The sequence below is a fragment of the Leopardus geoffroyi genome, chromosome B1, assembly GCF_018350155.1.
Source record: "Leopardus geoffroyi isolate Oge1 chromosome B1, O.geoffroyi_Oge1_pat1.0, whole genome shotgun sequence".
Lineage (NCBI taxonomy): Eukaryota > Metazoa > Chordata > Mammalia > Carnivora > Felidae > Leopardus > Leopardus geoffroyi.
Window position 1 is genome coordinate 194,067,490 of NC_059327.1, and position 17,725 is coordinate 194,085,214.

Sequence of the window (17,725 nt, forward strand, 5' to 3'; positions counted from 1 at the left end):
TTGAGACAGCTTAGGGTCTGCTCCATTTTAGGAATACTGGGTCAGACTTGACAAACCAAGTCTAGGAAGTGTGGTGTCAGTAGCTTCTTCCCCTCCATTCACTGTGTTTTTAACCTAATCAGGTTTTCCCTCTTAAAATGGACTTTGAAACTAGAGTTGATACAATAGAAAGTAGATTTAATATGGCAATGGAGGGTTTGTATATTATTTTGAACTTTAATTTGAATCAGGTTTCTTGATAAGATTATACATTTAAACATGAGAATTTAATTTGCCATTCAGTGTAAAAAATTAAAATTACTTCTGAATAGTTATTTTCTTTGGTTGAATAGTAGAATTAAAGAAAATGACAGTGTATATATTTCTTTATTTTGTGATTGATTTGTGCCTTTCCTTCAAGTGCATTTACTTTCTCGTGCCGTGATGTGCTAGGTTTCCATGTTGTACCGTTGCAGTGCCTTTACCTCAGAAAAATACATGATTTCTTATCTGAGCTGCTAAGTGTTTATTCTGTTTTTCTTAAAAAACAAAAACTAGTTCCCCTAAAATCATCTAATTTTTTTTTAAGTTTATTTATTTATTTTGAGGGAGGGAGAGAGCAAACAGGAGCAGGGGAGAGGAGGGGGGAGAGAGAGAGGGAGAGAGAGAGAGAGAGAGAGAGAGAGAGTGAGTCCCAAGCAGGTTCCATGCTGTTAGCACAGAGCCTGATGCAGGGCTCGATCCCACAAACCAGACTGTGAAATCATGAGCTGACGTCAAGAGTTGGACACTTAACCGACTGAGCCACCCAGGTGCGCCCCTAATAATATTCTGATAGCTCAATATTTTATAATTATTTCTGGAACAGATCAGACTCATCTTGATATTAAAGTTTAAACAAACTATAATAGAGTATTTTTAAACTTTTACATTGTAAAAGTAGTATAATAGCATAAAGAACATTTTGAACAAAGAAAAAAGCACTTATATTATCCTAACACAACTATTTAAAGATTTCATATAACTTTATGGAGTATCTGTATTTAGTATATGTGTAGAATAACAGAATCTTAGGTTTGGAGGGAGTCTGGTCTAATCCCTTTTATTTAAAGAAACTAGGGGCGCCAGAGTGGCTCAGTCGGTTAAGCGTCCGACTTCGGCTCAGGTCACGATCTCACGGTCCGTGAGTTCGAGCCCCGCATCGGGCTCTGTGCTGATGGCTCAGAGCCTGGAGCCCGTTTCAGATTCTGTGTCTCCCTCTCTCTCTGCCCCTCCCCTGTTCGTGCTCTCTCTCTCTCTCTGTCTCAAAAATAAATAAACGTTAAAAAAAAAAAAAAAAAAGAAAGAAACTGTGATTTTTTGGCTCATGAATCAGTTTTCTGTATCATCAAGCTCTTCAGAATGCAAACCATTTTCTTTCTGACCCTAGTGTACTTTTTATTACACCATTATAATTTGTCAATTTATGAATTCCCTTTATGTGTACTTGAACAAATAAGTGTAAGGGAGGTATTTTGCTGTGTACAAAACTAAATAGGAGTGTATTTGAATATTTTTTATTGGTGTGTATTTACATATATTTATTATGCCTTTCTTTTTAAAATGTTTCTTCAGCTTTCTAAAACGAACTTTTCCAACAACAATGATTTCCGTGCTCTTCTGCAGTCTTTGTATGCTACTTTTAAGGAGTTCAAAATGCATGAGCAGATCGAAAATGAATACATTATCGGGTTGCTTCAACAACGCAGCCAGACCATTTATAATGTACATTCTGACAATAAACTCTCTGAGATGCTTAGCCTCTTTGAAAAGGGACTGAAGAATGTTAAGGTGAGTTGCAAAAATGAGTATTTAACTGTCAAAACTTGTGTCCTTACTAGTGTGTCATTAGCAAAACCTATTAGCATTTTATAGTAAATGATGTTATGTTACAGAAAAAAAATATTGTCACACTGTTAAAGACAGTAAGGAAGACTTTATTCAAGGGATTACTTCATTGGGGTTTTGCAGTAGGGAAGAGAGATTGGGCTCAACTGTGAATAGGATATCTAAGGATTTATAGCCAAGGAACAGAGCAGGGATCAGGAAAATTTCTAAGAAGAAACATCAAGGCTGGACTGACTCAAGAGGATTTTTGCTGAAGGCAGATCAGGGTGGTGAGATATTGAGGATGGATAGATACTGACTATGATCAATGTCAAGGGTAGAGGGATTTTTGCTAAACTGAGTCAGAATGACTTTTGCTAAAACTAGACTAAGTGGGCCAAGGACAGAGCTCAAGGTTGAGGCCTAGTTGAGAAGAGGGCTCAAAGGAGCCTGAGTCTATCAGGTTGACGAGAATCTTTGTTAGTTACCTCTTTATTACTGTATATAAAATTTATAGTGAATGCTACTCCACAGGTCTTAAAGTTTTTGTACGTTTAAATTTTAATTACCACAAAATTTTTACTTTCTGGTAACATTTGCTCAACTCTTAGAAGAAAGCTATAATGAATGCAGTTACTGGTGACTAAAGGTGAGATTGTTACTACAATGCAGGAATACTTTTAAAAAATTTTATTAAAAATTATTAATTTATAAAAATTTATTTATAAATTTTTATTTAAAATTTTATTTAAAAATTGAATGTTAGCTAGAACATTTACTATATTCCCTTTTTCCATATTTTAGGGTGCAGGGATGGTTAAATGGGACAATTTGTAATTGTATGACATAAAATTAGACCTATTTGAGTATAGTTTAGGATAATGATATAGCAAGATTTTCCTTTTACTTATATTTGCATATTGTGGAAATGTGAAGTTTTATCTTTTATCTCCCTCTGGCTTGGTGAAGCATAGATTTAAGTTGCAACTCTGTCAAACAACCACACACCTTTCACTTACAGACTTGCGTTCTAGAAAGACTGTTGTGCAGCAGGGAGGAGGATGGGTTGAAGGGAAAGAAAAGACTGAAGTAGAAAGACCAAGACCATTCTAAAAAATACTGTAGTAGTGTCTAGAAGAAGACACTGTAACTCCTTGGTGGAGAGGTGGGTGATGGGGTGAGGGTGGGGTACTGGGTAGTAATGGAAGGGAGATTTACTTTTTATTGAATACTCTTTTGTACTCTTTCAATTTTATGTCATGTTCATGTATTACTTGTTCAATAAAATGATTACGATCTGAACTAAAGTAGTGACTAGAGGAGATAGAGGGAAGAAGACAGACCTGAGAATTATGTAGGACATAAAATTGATAGAATGTAGTGCTTACATACAAAGGAAAAGGGAAAGGAGAAGGAGAAAGAAGAATGAGAATTGAGTCTGACTTTGTAGGGAATATAGAAGAGGCTTGGGGAATAAAAAGATCCATTTTGGACACGTTGGGTTTTAACTGCTTTTGCAATCCAGGTGGGCACTTATTAATAGGAAGAGGTATAGATGGGATTTGGGGACAGAAGAGTGATTTGATTTAGATAAGCAAATTTGATCATTATTAGCATGTGAAGTGGAAATGGAAGCCACTTGGGCATGCTTAGGGAAAATGTGTAAAATCTTTAGAGATTAGGACATTGGGTGGAATATTGGGAAGCATTTGAATAAATTAGTACAAAAAGGAGGAGATTACAAAACACTCATCAGGAATAAAATATTCCCACATTTTATTGTTTAGATTTTAAATTTTAATTAATTATTTTTTTAAATTTAGAGAGAGAGTGTGTGTGTGTGAGCAGGGGAGAGGGGCAGGGGGAGACAGAGAGAGAGAGAGAGAGAGAGAGGGAGAGAGAGAGGGAGAGTATGTTTTAAGCAAGCTCCAAGCTCAGCATGGAGCCCCTGACACAGGGCTCAAACCTGTAACCCTGGGATCATGATCTGAGCTGAAATCAAGAGTTGGCCTCTCAACCTGAGTCACCTGGGAGCCCCTATTCCCACGTATATGCAGTTTCATTTTTAAAAAAAAATTTTTTTAATGTTTTTATTTATTTTTGAGACAAAGACAGAGCATGAGCAGGGGAGGGGCAGAGAGAGAGAGGGAGACACAGAATCTGAAGCAGGCTCCAGGCTCTGAGCCGTTAGCACAGAGCTGGACGCAGGGCTTGAACTCACGGACTGTGAGATCATGACCTGAGCTGAAGTTGGACGCCCAACCGACTGAGCCACCCAGGCACCCCTAAGTGTTTATTTGTTTTTGAGAAAGAGAGAGAGGGAGAGACGCAGAGCATGAGCAGGGTAGGGGCAGAGAGAGACACACACACAGAATCTGAAGCAGGCTCCAGGCTCTGAGCGGTCAGCACAAAGCCTGATATGGGGCTCGAACCCACGAGCTGTGAGATCATGACCTGAGCCAAAGTCAGATGCTTAACCGACTGAGCTACCCAGGTACCCCTGTAAAATTCTGCATGTTTTAAGTTGATAGGGCTGATGTAGAAGTGTTAGATGTTACAGGGAGATGAGATCTGAGTTCATGTGAGAAAGAACTTTTTAGCTATTGTCCAGAATTAGAGTGATTTACTAAACAATGTTGGGAGCCCCTTACCCTTAGAAGTACGTTGATAACCTGACTTTTTGAAGTAGATATGGTCTTCCATCAGCATAACATAACAGGGTTGTAGATCGTGTAGTGGAGGGTGCCCCAGATGAGTTTGAAGGGACTCTGGTGATAATAGTCCAGTAGGCTCTTATGAACTGCTCAGACATAGATTAGGAAAAGAAACATAGAGATTATATAAATGTAGACATTAGAAGTCAATAGAAGTTTTGAGCAAATACTTGCTATTTTTAGACTTTATGACATTTTAAAGTTTTTTCTTTTTTTTTTAATTTTTTTTAACATTTATTCATTTTTGAAAGAGAGAGACAGAGTGGGAATGGGGAAGGGGCAGAGAGGGAGCGAGACACAGAATTCAAAGCAGGCCCCAGGCTCGAAACAGGCTCTAGGCTCCAAGCTGTCAGCATGGAGCCTGATGCAGGGCTTGAACTCACAGACCACAAGATCATGACCTGAACTGAAGTCAGCTGCCCAACCGACTGAGCCACCCAGGTGCCCCATAAAATTTTGTTTTTTTAATGTTTATTTTTTTTTGAAGGAAGAGAGAGACAAAGCGTGAGGCGGTGGGCGGGGGCAGAGAGAGAGGGAGACACAGAACCCAAAGCAGGCTCTGGGCTCTGAGCTATCAGCACAGAGCCTGACGTGGGGCTCAAACCCATGAACCACGAGATCATGACCTGAGCTGGAGTTGGAGGCTTAACCAACTGAGCCACCCAGGCGGCCCAACTTTATGACATTTTAAAGAAGTATAAGATCACATTACTAAAAATCCAAGGTTCCTTTGCAAGATAATTTAAAGACATCTTTTTTTTTTTTTAATTTTTGATATTTATTTTTTGAGAGAAAGAGACTGACCATGAGTGGGCGAGGGGCAGAGAGAAAGGGAGACACAGAATCTGAAGCAGGCTCCAGACTCTAAGCTGTCAGCACGGAGCCTGACACGGGGCTCAAACTCACGGAACGCGAGATCATGGCCTGAACCAAAGTCGGATGCTTAAATACCTGAGCCACCCAGGTGCCCCTTTAAGGGTATCTTTTATGCTTTGAAAAGTACAGACCACTTTGCTATTTGTCAGTCTATTCTTTTTCCTGAGGTTTTATGTTGCATTTTAAACTGATTTCCTAGGATCAGTACAGTGTAAATAATGAAGCAAAACTTATAGGATGTAATTTTTTTTTTATGTTTCTAGAATGAATGTGAGCAGTTAAATTATGCAAAACAGCTGAAAGAGAGATTGGAGGCTTTTACAAGAGATTTTCTTCCTCACATGAAAGAGGAGGAGGAGGTAAGCATAATTTTTTCTCCCTTGTAAATTTGATCTATGAAATTTTTAAGATGTTATTTTGCCTTTCATTCTTCAAAATAATGCACAGGAAGATAAGCCTCCAGTTCATTTTAGGAAAGGAAGAAAAACATTAATTTTGTTCCCTTAGTTGCTTTTCATTAAATCCTTTATGTATGTATGTATGTATGTATGTATGTATGTATGTTTAGTTTTGAGAGAGAGAGAGTGCAAGCAGGAGAGGGGCAGAGAGAGAGCAAGACAGAATCTGAAGCAGGCTCCAGGCTCTGAGCTGTTGAGCACGGAGCCTGATGCGGGACTTGAACTCACAAACTGTGAGATCATGACCTAATTCGAAGTCAGATGCTTCACTGACTGAGCCACCCAGGTGCCCCCTACTCTATACCTTTAAAATTTTTTTTTAATGTTTATTTTTGGGGGAGAGAGAGACAGACAGACAGACAGACAGAGACAGACAGAATCCCAAGCAGGCTCCAGGCTCTTGAGCTGTCAGCACAGAGCCCAACTTGGAGCTTGAACTAGTGAACTCAGCCACCACCCAGGGGTCCCTCATTGAATCCATTATTTAATTCAATTAGTCAACTAATATTTATTTTCTTACTATGTAGATGGCATTGTATTGAATGTTAATAGCTTTTTATGTTTCCTTAATGTCTTCATAGAACCTTTAGGGGATTCTTTAAACTTTTTAATGTTTTGTGTATTTTCATGCTAAGTTTAAAGAATTTTTACTGGGGTGCCTGGGTGGCTCAGTGGGTTAAGCGGCCGACTTTGGCTCAGGTCATGATCTCACGGTCTGTGAGTTCGAGCCCCGCGTTGGGCTCTGTGCTGACAGCTCAGAGCCTGGAGCCTGTTTCAGATTCTGTGTCTCCCTCTCTCTGACCCACCCCCGTTCATGCTTTGTCTCTTTCTGTCTCAAAAATAAATAAACGTTAAAAAATAAATAAATAAAAAAAAAAAAAGAATTTTTACTGATCTTTTTTTTGTAGTACATTTTGGTAATCAAATGGTAGTGTTAAACTTACCAATTTTATTCCTACTACACACGTACTGGGTTATCACTGAGTGGATGAGCAAAACATTTTTCCATTCTCTTTTTTCTCTAAAGTGGGGTGAATATCAGGATTAGGGTAAGGAATAGAAAAGTAAATAATTTTGAGGAGCTGGATTCTTGTTTCGTTGCAAATTAGTTACTGGGGTCATTCTCACTTATGGCTTCACCTTATAATCAGATCTATATTTAAAAAAATAAAATAAAACTACTTTTCAGCTCTCTCCGGACTAATTAAATCAGGTGAGAGATACTGGCCTGGATATATTGAAAGGTCCCCAAGTCATTGTGACGAAACCACCACTGAAGCCACTGAGTTATTAAATAGTGTTTCTTAACCTGTGATGTACATCAAAATGATCTTGGAACCCCCCCCCGCCCCTTCCCGCCCTAAAAAACAAAAGCCTTGTCTTCACTTCTTCAGGATTCTAATTCTGTAAATTGGAGGTTGGGACTAAGCATCTGTTTCGAAGAAGAAATATAGATAGTTCAAGGTCTCAGTAGACTTCTGAGTTTTATGGTTCTTAGTACACTGGGTACCTTTCTCATGATTTAGAGGCCCTGTTGAGGTAGAGTTCAGTTACTGAGGTATCAGAAGGCAGTTAATGGATCTAAATGTCTAACCATATGAGACTGATAAGAGTGTTTGTACAGAAAACCTTCTGCTTTTGACGCTTTTAAATTCCATGGGATTTATTAGAGAAGCTGTAGAAAGAAGGGTCTTTTGGTGATACTCTTTACACACTTTTTTGGCTAAACTAACTTGGTGGCAACAAGTAAAATTTTTATTTTTTTGAAATACAAGGTCATAATACTACACTCGAGCCATTAATAATTTAAAAGGTATAGGGACGCCTGGGTGGCTCAGTCGGTTAAGCCTTTGACTTCGGCTCAGGTCGTGATCTTGAGGTTCACTAGTTCAAGGTCTTCATCGGGCTCTGTGCTGACAACTCAGAACCTGGAGTCTGCTTCGGATTCTGTGTCTCCCTCTCTCTCTCTGTTCCTCCCCTGCTCATACTCTATCTTTCAAAAGTAAACATTAAAAAAAAAAATCTATACATAGGAATCTCTGGGGCACCTGGGTGGCTCTGTCGGTTGAGTGTCCGACTTCCACTTAGGTCGTGATCTCCTGGTTCACAGGTGCGAGCCCCAAATTGGGCTCTGTGCTGGCAGCTCAGAGCCTGGAGCCTGCTTTGGATCTGTGTCTCTCTCTCTCTGCCCCTCCCCCGCTTGCATTCTGTCTCTCTTAAAACTAAATAAACATTTAAAAAAAGGTGTAGAGTAAACAAAACTAGTTAGGCATATTTACTTATGAATATTTTGTCTCATTTAGGTTTTTCAGCCAATGTTAATGGAATATTTTACCTATGAAGAGCTTAAGGATATTAAGAAGAAAGTGATTGCACAGCACTGTTCTCAGAAGGACACTGCGGAACTCCTTAGAGGTCTTAGCCTGTGGAATCAAGCTGAGGAGCGACAGAAGTTTTTTAAATATTCTGTGGATGAAAAGTCAGATAAAGGTGAGATTCGTATGTTTATTTTTTTATTTTATTTTAAGTAGACTCCGCACCTGATGTGGGACTTAACGACCCTGAGATTAAGAGTTGCATGCTCTACTGACTGAGCCAGCCAGGTGCCCCTGAGATTCCTATGTTTAGATAATGAATGATTTAGTTTTGAGGCCATCTGTGTCTTGTTGATAATGAGCTTTAGATTTTGTTTGAGGAATAAATTTAAACCATTTATTTACAAGTGTACATTTAATTGAAGACTAGTTTCTAAGAATTTGATGTTATGACAATTTAGCATCTGCGGGGGTCGGGGCGGGGGGCACCTGGGTGGCTCAGTCGGTTAAGCATCTGACTTCAGCTCAGGTCATGATCTCACTGTTTGTGGGTTTGAGCCCCGCATCGGGCTCTGTTGACAGCTCAGAGCCTGGAGTCTGCTTGGGATTCTGTGTCTCCCTCTCTCTCTGCCCCTCCCCTGCTCGTGCTCTGGCCCTCTTTCTCTGAAAAATAAATAAAAATTAAAAAAAAAATCCCATATATTTGGGCCACAAGCAATATAATATAGTATTTCTTAAAGGAACTCATGTAGTAGTAGTAGTAATTATTATTTTGGCCAATCAAAATTATTGAAAGCTACCATATACAGAGCACTTTTGCAGTATCATCCAACTTTCTGAGCTCCATTGACCATAGTGGCTGATTTTATCCTTCCTTGTTTTTGTCATCATTTAAAAAAAAAAATTTTTTTTTTAAGGTTTATTTTTGAGAGAGAGAGTGTGCATGTGGGAGGGGTGGAGGGAGAGAGAGAGAATCTCAGGCTGACAGCGTGGGGCCTGATATGGGGCTCGATCTCATGAGTGAGATCATGATCTGAGCCAAAATGAAGCATTGGACAATTAACTGACTGAACCACTCAGGGCCCCTCCATCAGATTTTAAAATCAGTTGTGCTTATAGTTTTATTTCCATCCTTTTCCATGTGTCACTGTCTTAATGTATATCCAGTAATACAAACAGGCGTGAGAATGAGAGGTATTGTTTTTCTGTGTACAGTTACTTTGAGAAAACAAATGACAAATGCAAGTAAAATATGTTTGCCTTTTTTATTCATAGACTATTTCCTCATTTTTCTTAAAGATCTTTGATAGCTTTGCCTTTTAAAACCTCATTGAGGAAAATTGGCATCCTCAGGCTAGTAAAAATTTCTTCTGTTTCTACATGGGCAATAGCAATGACATTCCTTTTAAAATTGCTTAAAATTCTTTGAAATTGGTCCTTTTCTCTTTATTTAACAAAGTAGGTGAGATGCATGTTGAAACAAAAATGTTTTTATAGGTGAACCTATAATTAAACCCATAAAACTTGGGTGCTGCACTTTGAAATGCAGCTTGGGCCTTAGACACCAAGCCAAGACCTGTTGTGTCTAGTTTAATTGTAATTACAACATGGGGTTTAAAAGCATCACACTTATTACGTTTAATTTTCCCACTCCTTCAAAGCAAATTATAGCTGTATTATGATTAAATATTTGCCATTTGAAAAGGGTTAGGGTAAAATAATTTGATCATAGCATTTCTGTATTTAAGTTGCTTTTTGAGGGCAAATCAGATGTACAAAGTACCTCAAATTCTTTGTAATCCTTTAATGATGAATCTTTTGTATTCTGTATTCTGTTTTCTTTATTGTAGCGCCTCATTTGCATTTTTAAAAAAATTACTGAAGTAATTCTTTATGGGAAATTGGACATTCAGTGACTATTTTTTATAATAGTTGCTGACAAAAGATTCCTGATAAATGTATACCAGCATTAGAAATGTTTACGTTTTCTCATCTGGCTCACAAACAGTAGGTTAGCCATGGTTATAGAAGTTAGATTTCACAGGCATCTTGTATCAAATGTGAAAATCAGAGAGGGAACACAAGGAAAATACTGACATAATCCTAATAGATGAGTGGAACGTGTTGTGAGATTTGTGTGTGTCATTAAAAATGCCTTGGAGAGCTCATCATCTGGCTGACTCTACACTGAAAGCTGTAAAACCTGCTGGGTTCCTTTTTCAAATGATGCTTCTTATGCTACAAAGGGAGTATTGTTTTTTCTGTGATGCCTTTGTAAGAGGAAGTCAATTCTGTGTTCATGATTGTAGCTCCCACTGATGAAGTATGATTTGGGCCATGATAGTTTAACCCTACGGGTTCTTAACAAGTTGAACATCCCCATGTTACCACTAATCCATGTTATTTCCTTTTCACATCTTGCAAGCAGGAAGGAGTGGACTTTAGGCACTGAACTTTATTTATAGAAATGTGATTGTAACTTCTTACTGCGTTTGCCCTTACAGCCTTTAATGTTCAAGTTTTTCTTTTTTATTTCAGAAGCGGAAGTGTCAGAGCAATCCACAGGTATAACCCATCTTCCTCCTGAGGTAATGCTGTCAATTTTCAGTTATCTTAATCCTCAAGAATTATGTCGATGCAGTCAAGTAAGCACTAAATGGTCTCAGCTCGCAAAAACTGGATCGCTTTGGAAACATCTTTACCCTGTTCATTGGGCTAGAGGTAGGTAAATGTGACTTTTAGCTTGTTTAACAAATAATTTCAATCCATTTTTTTCAAGTGATTATTCATAGATGTTAATAAGCAAGGTCAGGAAGGGAAATTCTGAGAGGTTGACCAAAAAGTAGATTTTGTAGTTAGATCACGTGTTCTTTGTATACTACTTTTGAAAAACTAGCGGTGCTGAAGTATCCGTGAGTGATTTATGTGATGCGTGCAATTTCTTCTAAAATAATTAGGAAAAAACAGGGGAGAGGTTGCTAAATAATTGGTAAAATGTTGATAATTGTTGAAGATAGGTGATGAGTTCATGATTATTCGTTATGCTACTTTTTAAATGCTGCTTTCTCCTACTTTTGAGTGTGTTCAGAGTTAAAAATGAAATTAATGCATTGTCAGAACAGCTTTAAATAGATTTAGTATTTTAAAAATAATAGAATAAATTCCATAAAATTTAAAGATGAGGCACCATTATGGCTGCCTTGGCAGTGGCTCAGAGTAACTGAATCTGTTTTTGTCTTTAGCATGTTTTTGTTGTGATTGGTAATGCCTCATTCTACAAATCACAATTTCATATTTAATTCACTGCGGTAAGTTACTTTGACGTGTGAACAATTAAAGAAAATTTCCTTTTCATGAGCATTTAATGCAGTCGTGGAGTAAATGCAAGTAATATGGCATACATTTTTCTGTCATTGAATTAAAACAGTTTCATCTAAGTGACCCTGTTAACCTCAAATTTATGTAAAAGTTTTTTGTTTTCTATAATTTATGACTTGGACGTGGAAATATGTGTTTCTCTTATAATTAAGTTACAAATTGAATTTAAAAAGTTTTATTTTTTTATTAATATATAGCATGTTTAAAATAGCTGTTGTTAGATATTTATTTTTTGAGCAAAGCTATTTGAAGTATTGTGTAGACAAATGATTAGAATTAATATTTTGATGTGGAATAATTTTTTCTATTAGTTGTAGGAAAATGAAATATTAAGTGAAAAGTCAAGGCAAATATGGATATATTTAATGCTTTTTGTTTAGTTATATTTTTAACTGTTAACTAATTTGAATTAAAAGATAATTAGGTACTATTTGATATAAAGATCAAATGTGAAAATGCTGTGCAAGACTTCTGTGGTGTTCATCAGATCTTAAATATGCTTTTTTTTTTTTTAATATGTTTAAACAAAAAGTTTCAATAAAAATGTTTGTTTATTTATTTATGGTGTTTGTTTCCAATGGTTCTCAATCAGAATTTATTTTACCACCTTCCAGGGGACATTTTGAAATGTCTATGGAAACATTTTTGTTTGTTTTTATTTTGGGAGATTATACTGGCCTCCAGTGAGTAGAGGCCAGGGTTTCTGCTAAATTCTCTCCAGTGCACAACAAAGATTACCAAGTGCAGAATGTCAATAGTGTTGAGATTGAGAAACCATACTTTAGATATAATGTTAAAAGTTCAGTAAGTTAATTCTGCATTGTCTCTCACTTCACAATCATACAATTTAATCGCAGTGTATTCTCCAGGGTCTTTAAATTTATGGTTTAGCTTTCCCTTAATCTTTCCCCTTCGACTTTATGTTCCTACCTGTTGCTGAACTGTCGACTATTCACTACTGAGCAGAAAGTCTGTGCTTGCTTTTATTAGCTGTCATCATTTGGAGGGTACTGGTGCCAGTGTGAAGTCACAGTAGGGGAAAAAGGTTAAGTTCTTTTCGATGATTTCTAAAATTGCATGTAAGATTATTGATGGTTATTTTTCATAATTCTTTTTAGTATGTCTGAAATTGGTCCTTTGTGTACTATTTACGTGTAATATTTTAACCATGATTGAATATTTCTAACAATAACTGGCCCATTGCCTAGAACTCAAGTATTTTCTGTGTGCAGAGATTTTTATTGGAAATAGATGATTTTTTGGGCAGCGGTAGCCAGTGTGATCTTATTTTGTTTTCTTACTTATTTGTGGAGTAGGTGACTGGTATAGTGGTCCAGCAGCTGAACTTGATACCGAACCTGACGAGGAATGGGTGAAAAACAGAAAAGATGAAAGTCGTGCTTTTCAGGAGTGGGATGAGGACGCTGATGTAGATGAGTCTGGTAAGCCACGTTGGGAGTTCACGTTAGTCCATGCGACTCTGGCAATTGATACTATATCCAGCAGTTATGAATTTACAGATTACTAGGTGTTAAGGTTTACACATTTTCTAAAGAAACATTTACATGTTTTCTAAAGAAACTCGTGTTTTTAAGTCTACTACTTTGTAAGATTTGAAAGAATAATAAGCAGATTTAAAGTTTATTCTGTTTAAAGTAATTGTTAAGTGTGCGTAGAGGTTTTTTTATATTTAGATACTTAAAAAAATTAAAGACTGTTCTCCTTTTTGAAGTAACGTACATCCATTATTGCACTTTGCAGTTTACAATGTGATTTTTAGGACCATTTCATTTGACCAGTTCAGCAGTATTTATTGAGTCCTCTGTGGTCTAGAGGAAGGAGTGTGAAGCTGTTGAACCTGTTTCTTCATTTGTAAATAGTCCTACCACTTGCCTCACAAGGTTCTTGTGGAATTAGGAAGTAATATATATACATGAAAATCCTCTGTAAATGGCGAAGGATTGTAAAAACTAGGGTAGCCATTCTTTTTAAGCACTGTGGGAGAACTCAAGCGTGACTAAGGTTATCCTTACTGTTAAAGAACTCATATGGGAGAGAATTTGGAATACGCAATCCTTAATTCAAGGTATTTAGTAAAAAATGGCATAATAGAGGTGCAGAAAGATGCTATTTGGGAGTATGGGGGAGGAAGATAATAAATACTGTCTTAGGTACTATTCTAGGAAATAATTGCTAAAACTTGATGAAATAGTAAAAAAAAAAAAAAAAAGGGACAAGACACTAATACTTCGTAAAATTGAAACATTAGGGAATTTTTATTCTAAATTGCTCACTTAAAAAATAGTAAGCTGGTCTGGCAAAAAAACTAAACATATAGAAAGTGAGGACTAAAAGCATATAAAGATTATTTCAGTAGCAAGTTTACTTGTCTGAAGTGAAGTCGCCACATTTTACATAGTTTTGAATGTTTATGTGTTACAGGTTTGAACATTTAGAGGGTGCCAGGTAAGGAAGAGATATTTGCCAGTTAGATTTGGTGATGTGGTTACCTTGTGACAAGAGAACCCTCTTGAACATGAGGTTAATAGTGAACAAAATGGGAAAAAAAAATCCTTGGGCTTAAAATTTGAAGAGGAGAGATAAACAGTAAATGCAGGCAAAATATATATGCCATATTGGATAGGATCTAGTGCTGTGGAGAAAGAAAAAAGGAAAGGGTGTCATAAAGAGAGGAAAGAAGTTACAATTTTAAATAGGGTGATTAGTTAAGGTCCTCTGAAAAATTTGAGCAAAACCCATGAGTTTTAAAAGTCTTTACCAAATTTAGTGTATTTGTGTCCACACTTGATAGCCAAAGACCATGCTTATCCATAAGCATTCATACTGAAAGGGAAAGGTTAAGGCTGTAATGATTGAGCCTTAAGGTAATATATTTGTTCAGCTGTTTGGTGTATCTCATATTAAACTACTCACTGTGCTTTATGTTCGTGCTTTTTAAGTTTAGTTGTCTTTACTAGTCTTGCGGAAAGATACTGTTCTTCATAGGATGTTTAATTTATTTTTTTGATTTCACAGTAAATAATACAGATTTAGATAGGACTACAGAATCAAAAGACTGACTTGGGAATAAAATTATACCAGAATAAATAGAGTGTGCTGAAAGTCATTTTTTTTTTTTTTTTAAAGTTTTCATTTATTTATTTAAAGAGCTGGGGAGGGGCAGAGAGGGAGGGAGCGAATCCCAAGCAGGCTTCACACTGCCAGTGTGGAGCTAGTTGCAGGGCTGGAATTCACGAACCGTGAGATCATGACCCAAGCTGAAATCTAGAGTTGGACACTTAACTGACTGAGCCACCCAGGCACCCTGCTAAAAGTAATTCTTATCTCTGTACTTTACATATATGTCTGGCTAAACAAGGAATTTAGGGTAAATATGTAAACATTAGTCACAAGTTGAGAATTATTATGCTCTGTCTCCCAAAAATAAATAAATGTTAAAAAAAAATTTAATAATATGAGATTTGGGAGCACCTGGGGCGGGGGGGGGGGGGGGCTCAGTTGAACGTCTGACTCTTAATTTTGGCCCAGGTCATGATCCCAGGGTCATGGGATTGAGCCTCGAGTGGGACTCATTGCTCACTGGGCAAGGAGCCTGCTTAAGCTTTTCTCTCCCTCTCCCCTGTTTGTGTGCTCGCAGTTTCTCTCTCTCTCAAAAAAGAAATGAGACTTTAACTTACTCTGTTAAACTGTTTAATGTTTCGAGACATTCAGGCTAGGTCTTTGGGAAACATAAGAATGATAGGATCCTGAGAAAGGTGATACAGGTATTCATTCTTTTTAGTGTAGTTAGTGTGTGTTTTCCCCCTTACATCAAATTGGGATTTGTAGTGTTTTTGTTGTGCTGGTTGTTATAGACCTGCATTTCATTGTAAGTATCCAAGCTCTACAGAAGTGATTAAGCAAACATCGGAGCGTGCCTGGGTGGCTCAGTCAGTTGAGCACCGAACTCTTCATTTTGGCTCAGGTTGAGATCCCAGGGTTGTGGGGTTGAACCCTGCGTTTGGCTCTGAGCTGTCAGCGCCTCCTCTCATTCCTTCTCCTCCTTTCTGTCAAAATAAATAAATAAACTGAAAAAAAAAGTTATTAAGCAAAAACCAAATGCTGTGCTTAATTTTAACTTCTTAAAAAATTCTAAGGCACTTTACTTTTGCTTGATTCATTATGACCAGGCTCACTTAATTTTTATGGTTTTAAATTTGTTTTTGAGAGGCGGGGGGAGAGAGAGAGAGAGAGAGCGCGCGCGCGAGAGAGAGAGAGCAAGCAAGCAAGCAGGGGAGGGGCAGAGAGAGAGGGAGAAAGAGAATCCCAAGCAGGCTCATTGCCTAGTGTGGGAGCCAGAGATAGGGCTGGATCTCACGACGGTGAGATCATGATCTGAGCCAAAATTAACCGACTGAGCCACCCAGGCGTCCCATGCTCACTTGATTATTTTAAGTTTCTTCTAACTCTTTGTCCCTTCTATTTTATTAAAAGAACAAATGATACTTTTTATTATGGATCATTTTTCTTTTGATATCCTATATTTTCTTGAAGAGCTTCTATGCTTTTAAATAGTCAGAATTTTTTTTTCCCCCAAAACTTTTTAAAGTGCCTGAAACTGGAGTTATTTTTTTCTTTCTCTCTGCTGTACCAACTTTGATATGGAAATCACTTTCAACTTTGAAGCAAATGAGAAAAAGTCTTCCTTTCGTTCTCATTGTAAACCTTTTTTTTTTTTCCTTTTGTCTCTTTTTAATGTCAGACTTGTTAAATATTAAGTTCTGGCGAGTGAGACCTTGTCCATTTAATTTGCTTTGCATACATAAGGGAGTTTAAGAATGGCAAAAAGAATTTCATATGTAATAAGTTGGTAATTCCTTGAGCAGCCTAATTATCACTAGTGTATCAAATACTTAGATTTTTAAATTCATTTTACAGAGGAGTCTGCCGAAGAATCGATTGCTATCAGCATTGCACAAATGGAAAAACGTTTACTTCACGGCTTAATTCACGATGTTCTACCATATGTTGGTACTTCAGTAAAAACTATAGTATTAGCATACAGCTCTGCAGTTTCCAGCAAGATGGTATGTATAAATTGGCACTTGTTTGGGTATTAAGAAAAAGTAGCAGTGATCTACATTTGGTTTACTTATTTCTGAATTTAATTAAGGGGAGAAAAAGAAAAAACCACCCTTTTACCCAGGAGAGTGCTCTCCCATGGGTAGGCATACACTGCTGACTTTCATGTTATTTCATGTCAGTTTTCATAGTATCTTTATATGTAGATAACTGTGCACATTATAGGAAGGAAACCAAGACTAGGAGAGGTTAAATAATTTATTCAGTTTCACAGATACTAAGTGAGAAAGCCCAGTTTTATATGATTCTTTATATGTAAGGCATGGTAAAATGGGCAAGTGAGATTAAATCACTGGTTTAAAAGTCTGCATCAGAATATCCTTGGGTATTCCTTAAATATAAATTTCCTGGGTCTAGTATTATGGTTACTAAAACAGATTCTTGAGAGTTTGAGCCCAGAATATATATTTGTAGTGCAGTATCCAAATAATTTTTACATGCACAAAAGCTTGGGAACTACTGGCTTATATTATTTATTAAAAGTTATGTCTTTTTCAATCTAACTAAAAGTCTGCAGATTTTCACAGTGATTTCCCCCCCCCCCCCCCCCCCCCCCCCCCCATTAGGTTAGGCAAATTTTAGAACTTTGTCCTAACTTGGAGCATCTGGATCTTACCCAGACTGACATTTCAGATTCTGCATTTGACAGGTGAGTTATTTTTAAATATTTCAGTATAAGGATTTCTACTTATGAATTAGTAGAATTGTTCTGTAGTTTCTTATTTTTATAATTGCAGTTTAATTGTGCTATTATTTGTTACTATCCAGATAGATCTCAGTCATGTATGGTTACAACTTGATAGCACCCTCCAGTTCTTTGCTTTTGTCCATGGGTTCCTGCTGATCCAAAACTTGAATCTGCATCATCCTTTTGTCTTTATAATCCTGTACTGTGTCTAGACCTTTGAGCCTTGCTGTACCATCATGTAGATTGGCACTATACGTTTTTAAGAAGTTTCTAGTTTCATTTGGGCTCCCAGTGCCATATGGCAAAGCT

General features: G+C 37.2%; 1 protein-coding gene across 2 annotated transcripts in view; it reads left to right on the forward strand.

Moving 5' to 3' along the window:
* Positions 1–17,725, forward strand: part of FBXL5 (F-box and leucine rich repeat protein 5) — a 47,472-nt gene that overhangs the window by 8,776 nt on the left and 20,971 nt on the right. For both annotated transcript variants that reach the window (XM_045474495.1, XM_045474493.1), the window contains exons 2-8: positions 1,594–1,809; positions 5,699–5,794; positions 8,197–8,383; positions 10,747–10,929; positions 12,903–13,028; positions 16,525–16,673; positions 17,295–17,377. In XM_045474495.1, the coding sequence (XP_045330451.1) occupies positions 1,675–1,809; positions 5,699–5,794; positions 8,197–8,383; positions 10,747–10,929; positions 12,903–13,028; positions 16,525–16,673; positions 17,295–17,377 (959 nt within the window). In that variant the 5' untranslated portion in view covers positions 1,594–1,674. The remainder of the gene's footprint in view (positions 1–1,593; positions 1,810–5,698; positions 5,795–8,196; positions 8,384–10,746; positions 10,930–12,902; positions 13,029–16,524; positions 16,674–17,294; positions 17,378–17,725) is intronic.